The sequence below is a fragment of the Rhodofomes roseus genome (genome assembly GCF_022264815.1).
Source record: "Rhodofomes roseus strain CIRM-BRFM 1785 chromosome Unknown C8Q71scaffold_9, whole genome shotgun sequence".
In the NCBI taxonomy this organism is placed as follows: domain Eukaryota; kingdom Fungi; phylum Basidiomycota; class Agaricomycetes; order Polyporales; family Fomitopsidaceae; genus Rhodofomes; species Rhodofomes roseus.
Window position 1 is genome coordinate 960,390 of NW_025952965.1, and position 14,137 is coordinate 974,526.

Below are 14,137 nucleotides of genomic sequence, written 5' to 3' on the forward strand. Positions count from 1 at the left end.
GCAGTGCTGTCTGAGACGCAAGGACTGAGACGAGACAAGATACGACCGCTAAGAATTCAGAATGCGTACCTGACATGGTTCTCACAGTGGGATTATGCTGACCCAGGCATTCGGGGTATCCGGTCAGTCTATCTATAAATACTGACTGCGCAGACCAGGCCGCGAGATCCACCGTGGAGCTGTCAACAACGCATCAGCAGAAGAGACGTGGTATTGCTGAAAGAGAGAAACACACTAAGCAGATTAGTGGATACACATCATCCAGCTGAGATTGTGTATGTACGTCGGCCGGGTTCAGCTCTAGTGCAGAGTACAATTCGGCGGTTTTATCGCTGGTACTGTGGCCTGACCTGTTCCGAGTCTGGTGTCAGTCTCGTCGCGTCTTGGCAGGCTGTGGCATTGAACTCACAGCCAGCGTGATTGGGTGCGTGCAGGAAGGGCAGCTTTGACTGTACGCATGCGGTGCATCTCAGAGCCGTCTTCAAGTCATGACCTTGGAGTGAAGATGAATGAGAGCCAAGACGAGTGAAAGTTGAGTGAAAGTCATGATCGAGGGCTCGATCGAGCGTGAAGATAGCCGGTCCTCATCGAGATTACTATCTTGATTCCAGTCATGGCGTGCACAGTGCCCCGCATAGGACAGCACCAGTACACATCGCAAGCTCATGGAAGACGTCCGTCGTCGCAGCGACTTAATGTAGGGTACCACATTGCTCGTCCCTGTGGGCTCAAAAATCGAACGGTAGCGGACAAACAGATCATCAGCGACATGGATTAATCCATTAAGACAGTACACACAACAGCTTATATGACCACACGATACTACCTCCCAGTGAGGCGGATCTCCAACCACCGCAGTGGCGGGAACATGACGGCAGCAAAAGCAGCGGCAAGCTCGAACCCAAGGTCGGCGCCATATCCATCGGCACCGGCGTCCATGCCAAGTGGTCCCGTGTACCACACCTCCGACATACCGACAACCGCGCCAGCAACACCGAAGCAGCCCGCAAGTACACCCGCGATACCAACAGGGAGCCTATCATCTCTCCGTCAGCATCCCTGAACACTTAACCTCGGCATAGGCCACTTACTTGCTCGGCGTGTCATAGTCCTCCAAGTTGTACCCACCAAGCGGGCCGTTCTTGCGGCGGAAGATGAAGTGCTCCTCCGCGACGATGACGATGAAGAACGCGGTCCAGTAGCTGAGGATGCTCAGGAAGTTCGACAGGATCTCGGAGAAGTGCTCGCGCCCAGCGACGCCCGCGACGGTGTATGTCACGAACGCGAGGAAGACCCACACGAAGCGCGGCACCATCGCGAAGGGCCGCCCGAGGGCCTGCGCGGAGATGCCCGCGGAGTACGTGTTTGGGATGTTGTTCGCGCTGGGGAGCGGATGGGTCTGTCAATGCGTAGGGTAGGATGAGGGGATAGAGTGCTCACACGACGGAGAAGGAGAGTAGGACAAGTACGAACTTGCCCCCGCCCTTCCATGGCGAGAGCACTTGCGAGAGCAGGCCGCCGGTGTCGCCAGCTGCGATGACATCTGCAAAAGCGGGATCGCTAATTGTCATGAGGGCGGCACCCAAGATCTCCACAAAGCAGATGGGAATCCAGAGCCCAAAGAAGGTGAGCAAGAACACCTTGATGCTCGGAGTATCAACAGGGAGCCTGCAGTTATAGTCCGCTGCGACGGGTGCCCACTGGAATGCGGAGCATAAACAGACGTGACAAGCAATGACTAGAGCATACACACCCCAGAGAAGGACCCGAAGATGATACCACCGAAGCTGAGGATATCGCCCGAGAGTGCTCTGCCGGTAGCTTCAAGCGGCTTCTGCGTGTTGATGTCGAACCCGGCTTTGCCTCCAAGGCCCCATAGGAAGAGCATGACTATTGTCATGACCATCCATGCATACCGCTCGTATATGTGCACCATCTCGTAGCCAATGAAGCAGGGTACCAAACTACATATGGCGACGATGATGATGCCGACCACGAGCGGGAGTGTGCCGGGGTTGATGGACGCTAGCGTCTCGCCGCCGAGGATGACGGCGGTGACGGAGAAGCCGAGTCTGTTGAAGACTCTGTTACGACACGCGCGTGGGTCAGTGCACGGGTGAATGCACTCACTGAGTGAGGAGATTGAGCACGGAGTAAATGATACCGCCGACATAGCCAGAGCTATACCGGGCGATCATCATGGTTCGAAGGCCAGTTTGGGGTCCCAGAGTGCTGATGAATGCCACTGTAAGGGCACCCAGGGCGCCGAAGCACATAATAGTGGCAATGGCATGTCTTGAATATTGGCTTAGCCCGAAGCAGATGAGGAGAACGATCGAGCACTCACGGAAGAGTCAATGTGTAGTATTCCTGAGCCAACACTCCGATCGGGATCGTTGTCAGGACAGTGTTGACCGAACTAGCGATTCATTCTCAAGTGGTGACCTCTTCATGGGCCAGGTTACTACTTACCACCACATCAAGAAACTTCGCTCAATGAGCCACTAGGCCAAAAACCATCAAAAAACCTGGAACTCACTTGTTGTACTGGTTCTTCGACGACCTCTGATCCTCCGGGACACGCTCAACACCTCTTGCCTCGACACCATGAGCAAACATGCGCTCCAGGATAGGGCCGAGGGGGCCATAGCGCTTGACGATGACAGCCTCGGGGGCGTGCTCAGCGACGTCGACCGCATCTTGAGTGTAGCCCTTCTCCTTCTCGTCGGAGTTGAACGAGGGGCTATGGCGGACCGACATAGTGGAGGTGGACTGAAGCAGGGCTTAGCAGCTAGCGGGGACAGGCATGGGCCTATTAGTATAATGGCGGGTGGTCGATAGCTGTGCCTCAGCAGCATGATGCGCGGCGTATGTCCTGCTCATATCTTAGCGCCTCTGGCGGGACCGAGATTCGATCTCGCGTTGCAGTTTTTTGGCACGCGGCCACGCGCAAGTTCCCGCTCCCGCCAGGGCACGCCTTCTCGTGCCTGCCCCGCCCCCGAGCGGGACATCAACGTTGGAGAAGAAAAGTCCAATTATCTACCAGCTGATAAATACACGGGATCATCGACACGACAGACAGCCTACGCCGGAGGCTTGTTCTCTTTTTGAGCTGCGAACCATGCTGTCAGCATAGCCTCGCGGGTACACATGGCAGTCACGTACCCATCGTGATCCGGTCGCCCAGAGACAGAGCGATACCCTGCGTCTTGCTACGTATCCGGACGTGGCCAGTGATAGTGCCTGCGTCTGTCCGCTCCACGCTCAGGTTCGCCAGGGCGTCCTCGCCTGCGAAGTCAAAATTGAGGAACCCTCATTATCACTGACTTGCGGCTGTACTCACCGAACAGACTCCTCGCGTACATGTTCGCTGACAGGAAGTCGCAGTCGCCCGAAACCGCACCCTCCGGCGTGAGACACGACATGTTGGTCGCCTTCATGACATGGTGCAGGTATTCTCGAGGGTCACTGGGTAGTATTCGGTGAGTCAAACGCAACTTCAGATCTGGAGCCCACGTACGAGATCGAGGTCGTGACATTTACTCTGTTCTCCCACTCGAATTCGGTCCACATGCTACGGAACTGCACCATATATCGTGAGCAGGGTCCATATCCAGACTCCTCTTGGGCGACATACCTGAGCCTCTGTGCAGTATGCCGGCTTGATGTAGTCCATGATATCGATGTGAATGTCGTTCAGGATGACACATTGCTCAGACATGCCCGGACCCTCCCAGAGGATGCTGCCGAAGATAACACCAGTTTCCGTTGACGATACCTAGGTAATATCCCAACATTGAGTCGTGCTGTCCATGTGAGTCAAGACAGTGTAAATCATACCTTGATGGTAGCCTTGATGCTCTGGAAGCTGTGGGGAGCGATGGTATACACAGATGGCCGCTCAACAAGCTTGAGGTCACCCAAGGTTGCGAAGTCGAGGCAAAGGTTCTGCAGAGTGTCTGCGGTCTGGTTGACGAGCAGTACGTCTGCAATGCATTAGACCAACACCGACCAGCTCGAGAGGCTGACTACTAACCTAATGAGATGTCGAAGCCGTGCACCTTGACATACGCCTCAGCGTAAATGGGGTCGGAGAACCCTTCGGTCATATGTCAGCCAGCTGCAAAACCACCAGATTATCGAACATACCAGTGAGCTGCGATATCCGGCTTAGATTGGAGATGAAGTCTTCATGTACTTCGGCAGATCCAGTTGCACGAACGACATCCTCGGCGTCCTGTGGGAATGCAGACCGTGAGACAGGAATACCTCCAAAGGGATTGGAGACCCACGTCGATAGCATCGTCCACAGTCTTCTTCGTGAATTGGCGGAAAGTAAGGAGATCGTCGACCTGGACAATCTTCTCGTTCGCACTCTCCTGCTCGCGCTTCTCCGCCGCCTTCTTCTCCTGGGCGCTGAGCATCTTCGCGTACGCAGTTCTGGTGTCCTTGAGGAAGATGTCGTGTACAACCAGCTTTTCCTGCAGCTCGCTCAGCGTCTGGATGCAGTTCATGATCCGCTCGCTCGAGTCCTCGTCGATCGGGACGTTGACGAACTTCGACTGCCCGACACGGATGACGGAGGCCATGATCAACATTGCCTGACGAAGACAATCAGAAGGATGCTCAGTGCACAGTACATTTCCAATACACACCTCTGCCTTCAGTCCGTTCGCCTTGCGCCGATCACTGCCCACCTCGGTGTATCGCAGAACGAGCTTTGTCAACGCAGACGCGAGCACCGCACCAGTGAAGAAGTCGCCACCCAGGATGAGAGCTACACGATCACAGTCAGTCATACCATCTGGCAATATTTGAGTGAAGAACGTACTTCTCAAAGGAGGCTTCGACGCCGCCTTGACAGCCTCCAACCGTGCATTCGACATGCTCGTGAACGCCGTTTCTGTCGCGTACGTGCCGTCCGCCAGGACCTTCGGCTTTCCGCCTCCCTCCACCTTCGGCTGTGGCTCCTCCTTCTGCGCATCCCCGTCCTCCGCACCCGACTCCTCCAGTAGCCGCTGTTCAGAGGCAAGGATAGGGATCTCACCGAGCACCTTGCGGAGCTCGCGGAAAATGTTCTGGATGTCGGCAGCGTCCTCGGCGTATTCGCCAAGGATCCAGAGCACGCCACGGTACACCTTGCCGGACTTGATGTCCCCGAGTGTCTGCGTGAGCTTCCCGCAAATGGTCTGCCGGAGAGGCGGGAATTTCTCGACGACCTCTCTGTAGATAACAGGTCAGTAACGGTGAGTAAGTGAATGGAGTCATACATGCCTGACGAAGGCGACGACATCGAGTGCTGACGGGTTGTTGGAGTCGCCAAGGAAGTCCATCAACGCGTGCACCACGCTGGCGGCGACCTCGGAGAACTTCACAGCGCATACATGGATTGATTGAATGAGCAACTGTCTGTACTCCGGTGCCTAGTGTAGTATGTTAGTGTGAGACGTTGCGTTGTATGGACAACCGTGTCGTCAAACCTTGTCGAAGTCTTGCTCCTGTGTCTTCTGCAGTTGATTCTTGAAGAACAGTACAATGTCCTCGACGTTCCGGCTGGTGGCCATGCTGAGCACAATGCCAATCGCCTTCCGGCGAACATCCAGGTCGGCACTATGGTTTAGTCAGTACCATAAAATCCGCTTTGACGAGCGAACTGCGCACCTCGAGAGGATTTGGAGAATGTCCATGACAAGAGGGTCCAAGACATGACCATGCTTCGAGCGCAGGGTCTCCAGGCGATCCAAAACGATAAGTTTCGCGTTGTTGTCCGATTCCTTCTGCACGAGCTGCACGTAGCATGATGCGGCAGCTACAAGTTCATTAGTGAGTAGTCCATGAAGCTAGAAAGAGCCACACCCTTGACAGCTGCCGGGTTTTGTGTCAGGGATGTCAGAGTTGTCGCTGCCTCGTACTTCACAGCATGTGATGACGCATTGAGCAACTCCGAGACCAAGAGAATGTACCGTGCCTATTGCGACGAAGTCAGCCGGTACGTTTCGTCTGACACGAACCTACAAAACCGCACCCTGTATCTCGTGTCCGTCTTACAATCCTGCCTGATGACTTCGATGATGCTCATCTGCAGCAACTCGTCCATCGACGGGATCTGGTCGAACACCTGCAGAATGTACTCCACGGCCTTCGGCATGGCGCAGTTCGCCAGGAACACGAACGCGTTCCGCTTGCAGGTCGCATCGGACTCCGCTGCCAGGAAGGTCTGAAGGAGCTCCGGCGCGTCAGGGATGAGGTGCTCGTGCTGCCGGTAGACGGTGTACACGGCGAAGACGGCGTTCTTGCGGACGTAGGAGTGCCGGTGCTCGAGACATGCGCGGCAGGTGGGGATGAGGGGTTCGAGGAGCTCAACATCTCTCGTAATCTTCTGCAAGAAACGAAGAGTTGCGCCTCGGATGTATTCGTTGGGGTGTTGCTGCATAGATGGTCATGCATACGCTCGCCAGGCAAGAGAAGTCGCGACTTACCAGGTCGTTCCGGATCGCGTTGCTTGACACGACGTTAGTCGAATGGAATAGCAAAAGTTAGAGTAACATACACCACCAAGATCATCTCCTGCTTCAGCTTCCCGGTCTCGTCATACTTCGGGCAGACCTCCCAGTAGAAGTGCAGCAGCTTCTTCAGCTGCTTATTCCGTGAGGGCATGACATATTGAATGACGGGCATAAGCAGTTGCGGCTAGCATATCCAAGTAAGCCTCCCTCGACTTCACAGATTGACCCCACTACGACAATACCTGATGGTTTCCATTAATCGTAGAGACTATGATCTTCCGCAACGTGTCGAACTTGGCCTCGTCCGAGCCCTTCTGCAGGGACAAGCGGAGTTCCTGGGTTGAAGGCGACTCCGAGCTGTCCTCAAAGACAACCGTGTAACAGGGAGCTTCCACCGTGGTCATATTTACAAGCAGAAGGTATACCAGGAGGAAGTGAGCAATACCAGTGGTTACTTACCAGGACGTGTCGCGGCGGTGTGCGCGCTATGCTACTGCGCTACCATAATGGGTAATAACGGGCGCCAAATATCATTCTTCGTTTCAACTTCCAAGTACTTTTAAACCTGACTTACATGCTCTCTAGGACGTTTTATCCAAACCAGGATCATGAACACCAGTAAATATGTATGGCACGCAGTTCAGATGACAAACACGTAGTAATATACTGGGGAAGTTCCCCTACGATTGAAATCCACCGTTGTGAGTAACAGGTGAGTGACAGCCTTCTGCGTCTAGTCGAACGTGGCTAAGGTACCATGGCGGACTGCTGGGTTTCTGCGATGTCTTCCAACGTGAGTGCAAGGCGAGACGATGTTGAAAAGGGTCGTCCTTCGATTGACCGTACAATGGCTAAATGGTGCGCTCGATGTTCCTGCGATCGCATGAGGGGGTCTCTTAACCCGCTGTCATCCAAACTGCACGCATATCCTGTGCTAAACATAGGTGAACGGGTAATACCGTCGATCGGAAGCGTGTCAGGTGGTGAGTCCAAGAGTAGACCGCTTCCAACGGACAGTATGAGCACATCGAACAGGGGACAGACCAACGGACGTACCAGCTTGATAACGTTGTCGCGTTCCGTAGGCGGCATAGCGAAGATCTCCTCGCGTGTCATCGAGATAATTTGCATGACAAGAGGCTACACTTCTTCAACAAACGTCACAACCAGCCCAGAAACATAACACATACCTTTTGCTCGTCTGGCACCTTCTGCAACGCAGCAGCCAAGATACTCGCAGCCGACTGCGCAGACTTCGACGCCGCCGGGGGTGGCACCGGTGCGGGTGCTGGTTGTGGGGGATACGCTCCGAGGCCAGGGATCTGACTTGCTGGTAGCGGACCACCGAAGCCATGCTGCGGCGGAGGGGTAGAGTACGAGGGAGGGTAGCCCGCAGGCTGGTGGGGCGGGTATGTAGGAGTGGCACCACGCTGCGGAGGATATGTCGGTGTGCCTCCGCGAGGCGGAGGCTGAGCGAGGTGGGGAGGGATGGCTGGCATCGGCGGTGCGGATGGACCGGGAGCAGGTGCAGGTGCAGGTGCAGGTGCTGTGCCAGACTGTGCGCTATATGCTGTCATGGTATTCTGTGCAGATAAAACGCACGGTAAGTTATGTCTTTGTCTACGATTACTGCGAACACCACACACCTGCACGACTTCCGCATTCACTGCGTTGATGTTGACTAGCACAGCCATCAGCGCATATGCAATCTGAGGCTGACTGTGAAGTATTGCTCGAGCTTCCTCTGGCGTTGTTTTCTTTGCAACAGGAAAGACGGTCAAGAACGGCAAGAGTTGGTATATGCACGACCTTGGCTGACCTTGAGCTGTAGGAGCAGTTCCAGGAGCTGGTCCTCTTGTAATGATTGTGCTGACATTTTCGGACGTAGCACCGAGTATTATGCTATTATGTTCTATCCAGCCCTACGGCGGAATGCGACTGAGAGAGCGGATGCGGTGGTGGATGTACAGCGTAACGCGTCTACCGAGGGTCGTTCCGATCGCCTGGTACGCCGCACGCGCCTCAGCAAACTCCCAGCACGTGGGCGTGTCGACACGCAATATGACGTCTCTACAGCACACGGTATACCGCTCTCCGCAAACGCATTATGTTTCTTACAGTTCTACTCGACTACAATTTCGACGACGACGACGACGACGGTGAAATACTGTCACCCATAGACACTTAGGACATCGCTACACGAGGATACGCGTAGCGAAGATGCTCACGCCCCGATGAGTTCAGCGAGCTGACCCTTGGAGTCAAGGCCGACAACAGCGTCGCATCCGCCAACATGCTTCTGGTCTGTTCCCCGCAGTAAGCACCAAAATGTTCAGTGCACGAGAAATGAAAATAACAGGATACGCACTGATGAATATGTTGGGGACTGTCCTCTGACCGGTCTTGTCCAAGAGGTACTGCTGGATTTCGCTGCCCTCGTTTATCTCGTCAAGTCTGCCCGCGATGCTCGCTTGTCAGCCGACGTACTCTCGACGAGAGCTGAAGAATACTCACTCGTAAATCTTGGTCGGCACATTGGGGAACTTGGAAGTGAGCAGTGCTTTGGCACGCCGGCAGTACGGGCAGTAGCTCTTCGAGAAGATAGCAATCTTGTTCTCGGTGATGGTAGACTGTGAAAGCCAAGCTGATCAGCCACTGAAGCGGGTACTTGACAGAATACGCCAAATAACGCACCTCAACGAGGTCCTTGGCGGCCATGATGGTACGCTGGTGGGGAGAAGGGTTGGAAGAGGATGCGGTAGCCGTGGTGAGGGATGCTTACAGGATCGGATGGGGAAGAGGAGAAGAGAGACGCGAAGCCTCTATATAGTCGGGGCAGCATGGTTGTGTCAGCCAGAGCCCCGCCGGCGTACCTGTACTGACAGCCAGAGTGCGCTGACATAGCATCCCCGATCCACCCGCTGCGTTCACGTGGATCCCGGGCCTCTTTCCTATCTCGGATTTCCTATTATACGCCCGAACTCAGTTTGAGCTTTTGCCAGCATCTGGACGACCACCAGGCCGAGGATGAGCACCATGTTTGACTATGTACATTTGCGGAAGTGCATCCAGATCAAGGGGCGTCAGAGATTCAGATCGGGTACACGATGCCTAGGGGGGAGGGGGGGGTGGTCGACCCTTCGACCGCGTCCAACGACAAAATGTACCAATAGTTACGAATAAGGTGCAACCCTCCCCCAAAAGGCAGCTGATGAAGTCAGCGGAGGGGAAGATGTCCGCCGATGGCATGCCGGAGGTCAATATCGCGACGCTTGCGATGCGCCGAGCCCATGTTCGCGCTCAATGCTTGTATTCTCGGTCAAAGACGCATCACTATGTGCTTGCGTCGCGGTTCGGGCCATAGGCGCTTACCTCTCAGTCGCGCGCCTGTAGCTGAAACGCCGGCTCGGATGCGCCAACTTTGGACTACCACCTATTTAGCTTGTTCGGCATCGTCTCTGCGGCGGTCCCAACCCCGTCTTGTCCGAGTACGAGTCGCCCCATAGTATGCAAGATCTGCGAAGAGAGCCGGCTAACCACAGTGAGGTCATCAGTTCGACGACGATATTGTATTCTGGACCTCTGGTCATACTTGAACATGCGATCGCACATCATGGACAAGCACCCCAACACGGAGAAGAGCAAGGAATTCGTATCTACTACACGTTCCTACGGTTCACACAATGAGCTCCTCTTTCGTAAGTAAGCGCGATACGAAGGGCAAGCCGATCGTGGAGAAGGACGAATGTGATGGGAAAGCGGCGGCAGATAAGAAGGGAAAGGCTGCTACTAAGGGAAAGGGCACAAAGAAATCAGGTGTGGACACTTCGGGTGCCAATGAGAGCTGTCGAGGAAGAAGGGGAGGCAACAGTCGGTCATACCCGGTAGACTTGAAGGCTTGGGTGACCGCTTTTTTGATCAAATATATGCACTTTTTTGCGCGACCGAGGGGGTGGGGGGGTGGTACTCGGTCCTCGACCGCTTTTCGAAATAATAATAACCGGGGGTGGGGGGGTGGTAAGCCAGGATGGCGGATATTCCGGATATACTGGCATTGTGTACGAGAATTTACTTCCTGACGCCCCTTGATCCAGATCCATGAATTTGACGCAAGCACTCCTGTGACGTAACCTCGATCGGTCCGCACAACCAGCGCGAGTAGGATCATCCCATCAGATCTCGAGCAGTTCCTTCTGCCCATGTGCTCGCATCCGGAGGCCAGCTACGTCGACACGGCGATAACTCACCCCATTGCGATACGACTGACTGCGTCTCGCCGAAAATGTCGATTGTCAAGACCATCTGTGCAGCCCTCGAGCGCATTGCTCCCATTCGCCTCGCAGAGAAGTGGGACAATGTACGTCTCCTCCCTTGAATCAATGGAACCCGCTCGTCTCAAGAATGGCTTAGGTTGGGTTGCTCCTGGGTGAGGACGCCTGTTCTCGCATCCAATCTTCCAACTGAGTACGTCCATCAGAGGCCCCCCTTACGCGCCCGCAAGCAAACCGTATTCTCCTGACGATTGAGTACGGAACACCCCGCTGCTCCATGCGCATTCCCTTGGCTAACCCATACTTCAGTCTTACGCCAGCGGTAGTCACCGAGGCCCTCGACACGCCCACAGCATTCATAGTCTCCTACCACCCAACCATCTTCCACCCCCTCAAGTCCCTGACGCTCTCAAACCCGCTGCAAGCCTCCATCTTACGCTGCGCCACCGCAGGCATCTCAGTATACTCGCCTCATACATCCCTGGACTCGTTCGTCGGTGGCATCAATGACTGGCTTTGCCTGGGCTTGAACGACCAGGCGGTCCCCAAGAGCGAGCACATCAGCTACATCGGAGAGGACAAGGAGGGACTCGGTGGGCTTGGTCGGATCATCACCTTCCCTCACCCGGTGAGCATGAATGAGCTGCAGAGACGCGTCAAGGCGCATCTCAAACTGGAACACAGTAGGTTCCCTGCTCAGATCTCTGCATCGGGTACCCTGACGAATCCCTTATCTTCAGTCCAAGTAGGCTACACCGCCGCGCGCGACCTGTCGACCGTACGCTCCGTCGCGGTATGCGCCGGCTCCGGTGGCTCAGTCCTCCTCGGAGTGGACGCCGACGTCTACTTCACGGGTGAGATGGCGCACCACGAAGTCCTCGCAGCACTCGGGACTGGTCACAATGTCTTGCTTTGTAAGTCTTCCTCGGTCACCACGGCTTGCAGCGCTGAGCCTCGTTGTGCAGGCGGTCACACGAACACCGAGCGGGGCTTCTTGCCTGTGCTCGCGGAACATCTGAAGCGCCAGCTCACTAACGAGCTACCGAACTTCGAGATACATGTTAGCAAGGAGGATCATCACCCGCTGGCCATCGTCTAGAAATGCAAGCTTGTGTCACTGCACCGCTGAGGGCATTTCACTCAGTTGAGCCAGGAGTGGCTGTCATCTAAAACAAATGATATTTGATGATACGCTACCCTACCGATCGACCTCTCTGCAATGGATGACATTTCATTGGTCAGTTCGGGCTGAGAAGATTTCGCTTTAGAGGATAAGCAGACGCACCCGAACACAAGATCCTATGCGTAGATGTTGAGTACAGGGTGTCAACTGACAAACTTCTTGGGCTCACCATTGTACCAATGATAGCCACCACATCGGCAAGCATGTGCTGTTGGAGAGAACAGAGTTACAGAGTTAGACCTTCGCAGGCTTCGCGCAGATAGAATCCTTACATCTGTACGTAAAGAAGGCAGTCAGCAGGAGAGGCATCCAGCATGTAGGCCATCCACTTACGTCTCATCATCATGTCCGCAGCGGCCAAGTGCGCGAATCCAGGCGCGCGGATCTTGCAGCGATATGGACGGTTTGAACCGTCGGAGACGAGGTACACACCCATCTCGCCCTTGGGCGCCTCGATCGCGGAGTAGGTCTCACCTGGCGGGACGGAGTAGCCCTCGCTGAAGAGCTGGCGCAAGAAGTTCAGAATCTGCCTGCAGGGTCCCATGCACACGGACGAACCTTGAAGTGGTGAATAAGCGACTCCATGCTCTCCTTCATGGATGCACGCGGGGGCGTGGCGATCTTGTAGTCATCGACCTTGACAGCACCGGTGGGCATCTTGTTGAGACACTGGGAGAGTAACGTAGTGAGTTTTGGGTGTCAAAGACGTTCGCACGCAGACCTGCCTGGTCAATGATCCGCAGTGACTCCCGGAATTCTTGCACACGGCAAAGGTACCGATCGTAGCAATCCCCGTTCTTCCCCACGGGCACGTCGAATTCGACCTAGTCTCTTTGTGAGCCTTCTAGCGGAGGACAGTAACATACGGCTACGTACCTCGTCGTACTTGTCGTACGGCGCGACCTTACGGATGTCCCAGGGCACACCGCTACCGCGCAGCATGACACCACTGAAGCTGTAGTCCAAAGCCTGCTTAGCAGTGACTTTCCCAATGCCAATTGTCCGCTCCTTCCAGATACGGTTGCCGGTGACGACCTCCTCAATCTCGTCTACACGGGAACTGAACTGCGTTGCCCACATGTAGATGTCGTTTAGAAGACCGTGAGGGAGATCGAACGCTACACCACCCGGGCGGACATATGCGGCGTGAAGACGTGCGCCAGAGACACGCTCGTAAAACTCCATCAGCTTTTCACGTTCCTCGAAACCCCATAGGAAGGGAGTCAGGGCGCCGACATCCATAGCGTGCGTCAGGACGGCCATCAGGTCTACAGAAGGTCAAATTGACGAACAGGGAGAGTCGATATATTGGCTTACGGTTCAAAACTCGGGTAATCTCGCCGAACAATGTACGTATCCACTTCGCGCGCTCTGGGACTTCGATGTTGAGCAGCTTCTCAACCGCAAGCGAGTAACAGAGTTCGTTTGTCACTGATATGAGTGTGAGTTGCGAGTCTCGACCATGGCATACTTGAGCAGACTTACTCATCGAGACGTAGTCGAGACGATCGAAGTATGGCAACGCTTGGGTGTATGTCTTGTATTCAATTAGCTTTTCAGTTCCTCTGTGCAGGAGACCAACATGCTACGTTTAGCACGCGAATTGAGTCAGCTAGAAATGATGGGCATGGTAGGTGGGGGGACTCACGGGATCCGAACGCAAAACCTCCTCTCCGTTCAGCTCCAGGATTAAGCGAAGCACACCGTGAGCGGCAGGATGTTGCGGTCTGCGATGCTGTCAGTATTCTGGCACCAAACGCACTGCAGGCAAGTACGCATACCCGAAGTTCACTGCAACACACGTCAGTGAAGAGTACTCCAGCACCATGCAAGCCGGACTCACCGGTGAAATGCCTCATCTGTGCATCCTTCCTGGTGCCCGTCTCCGCCAGGATATCTGCAGCAGGTAAGCCTTGCAAGTCCTCCACGGTATGTGTGTCAAAAACAGTCCGGGCCCCTCTCGTCTCGGACACAGAGGGGTCGGCGTGCGGCTGAGCCTGCAGGACGGCAGTGTTCGAGATGTGTCGGGTGGTCAGAATGGAGGACGATGCGGCCGAGCGCGGCAGCTTGGCCACCTGCGCCAGCTGGCGGCGAAGGAGCGTGGAGGCCATCGTTGCCGTGCGCGAGCTCTTCGGCGTCGTCGAGGTTGTCGGTGCGTTCGGTGCCAAACGGGACCG

The 14,137-nt window shown here is 55.1% G+C and overlaps 6 protein-coding genes across 6 annotated transcripts; 1 reads left to right on the forward strand and 5 right to left on the reverse strand.

Annotated features, from left to right (window-relative positions):
• Positions 1 to 743: 743 nt before the first annotated feature.
• On the reverse strand, positions 744 to 3,016 carry C8Q71DRAFT_757571 (permease for cytosine/purines, uracil, thiamine, allantoin-domain-containing protein). The gene is made up of 8 exons (XM_047923687.1): positions 2,540 to 3,016; positions 2,473 to 2,487; positions 2,348 to 2,419; positions 2,131 to 2,295; positions 1,754 to 2,072; positions 1,441 to 1,700; positions 1,092 to 1,382; positions 744 to 1,036 (listed from the first exon to the last, which is right to left on the reverse strand). The coding sequence occupies exons 1-8, from the start codon at positions 2,758 to 2,760 to the stop codon at positions 823 to 825; spliced, it is 1,557 nt and encodes a 518-aa protein (XP_047779451.1). The 5' UTR covers positions 2,761 to 3,016; the 3' UTR covers positions 744 to 822.
• Positions 3,017 to 6,981, reverse strand: C8Q71DRAFT_757572 (coatomer protein). Its single transcript, XM_047923688.1, has 19 exons — positions 6,749 to 6,981; positions 6,551 to 6,690; positions 6,480 to 6,501; positions 6,026 to 6,427; positions 5,857 to 5,968; positions 5,662 to 5,809; positions 5,481 to 5,610; positions 5,275 to 5,423; positions 4,832 to 5,223; positions 4,656 to 4,777; positions 4,293 to 4,601; positions 4,150 to 4,237; positions 4,037 to 4,099; positions 3,841 to 3,986; positions 3,638 to 3,778; positions 3,521 to 3,582; positions 3,344 to 3,468; positions 3,166 to 3,288; positions 3,017 to 3,112 (listed from the first exon to the last, which is right to left on the reverse strand). The coding sequence occupies exons 1-19, from the start codon at positions 6,908 to 6,910 to the stop codon at positions 3,084 to 3,086; spliced, it is 2,865 nt and encodes a 954-aa protein (XP_047779452.1). The 5' UTR covers positions 6,911 to 6,981; the 3' UTR covers positions 3,017 to 3,083.
• Positions 6,982 to 7,112: 131 nt separating this feature from the next.
• On the reverse strand, positions 7,113 to 8,478 carry C8Q71DRAFT_757575 (uncharacterized protein). Its single transcript, XM_047923689.1, has 5 exons — positions 8,326 to 8,478; positions 8,153 to 8,263; positions 7,697 to 8,089; positions 7,563 to 7,646; positions 7,113 to 7,509 (listed from the first exon to the last, which is right to left on the reverse strand). Exons 1-5 carry the CDS (start codon positions 8,380 to 8,382, stop codon positions 7,483 to 7,485), a joined length of 672 nt encoding a protein of 223 aa, XP_047779453.1. The 5' UTR covers positions 8,383 to 8,478; the 3' UTR covers positions 7,113 to 7,482.
• Positions 8,479 to 9,306, reverse strand: C8Q71DRAFT_757580 (glutaredoxin). The gene is made up of 4 exons (XM_047923690.1): positions 9,201 to 9,306; positions 9,021 to 9,136; positions 8,875 to 8,960; positions 8,479 to 8,810 (listed from the first exon to the last, which is right to left on the reverse strand). The coding sequence occupies exons 1-4, from the start codon at positions 9,222 to 9,224 to the stop codon at positions 8,731 to 8,733; spliced, it is 306 nt and encodes a 101-aa protein (XP_047779454.1). The 5' UTR covers positions 9,225 to 9,306; the 3' UTR covers positions 8,479 to 8,730.
• A 1,214-nt stretch (positions 9,307 to 10,520) lies between these two features.
• C8Q71DRAFT_757584 (NGG1p interacting factor 3) lies at positions 10,521 to 11,932 on the forward strand. Its single transcript, XM_047923691.1, has 6 exons — positions 10,521 to 10,863; positions 10,917 to 10,932; positions 10,984 to 11,032; positions 11,087 to 11,460; positions 11,518 to 11,691; positions 11,743 to 11,932. Exons 1-6 carry the CDS (start codon positions 10,789 to 10,791, stop codon positions 11,874 to 11,876), a joined length of 822 nt encoding a protein of 273 aa, XP_047779455.1. The 5' UTR covers positions 10,521 to 10,788; the 3' UTR covers positions 11,877 to 11,932.
• C8Q71DRAFT_757587 (NADH-ubiquinone oxidoreductase) lies at positions 11,933 to 14,118 on the reverse strand. The gene is made up of 11 exons (XM_047923692.1): positions 13,804 to 14,118; positions 13,742 to 13,751; positions 13,609 to 13,687; positions 13,446 to 13,545; positions 13,278 to 13,391; positions 12,837 to 13,228; positions 12,686 to 12,784; positions 12,519 to 12,629; positions 12,294 to 12,465; positions 12,130 to 12,234; positions 11,933 to 12,076 (listed from the first exon to the last, which is right to left on the reverse strand). The coding sequence occupies exons 1-11, from the start codon at positions 14,069 to 14,071 to the stop codon at positions 12,042 to 12,044; spliced, it is 1,485 nt and encodes a 494-aa protein (XP_047779456.1). The 5' UTR covers positions 14,072 to 14,118; the 3' UTR covers positions 11,933 to 12,041.
• Between the last annotated feature and the right edge of the window lie 19 nt (positions 14,119 to 14,137).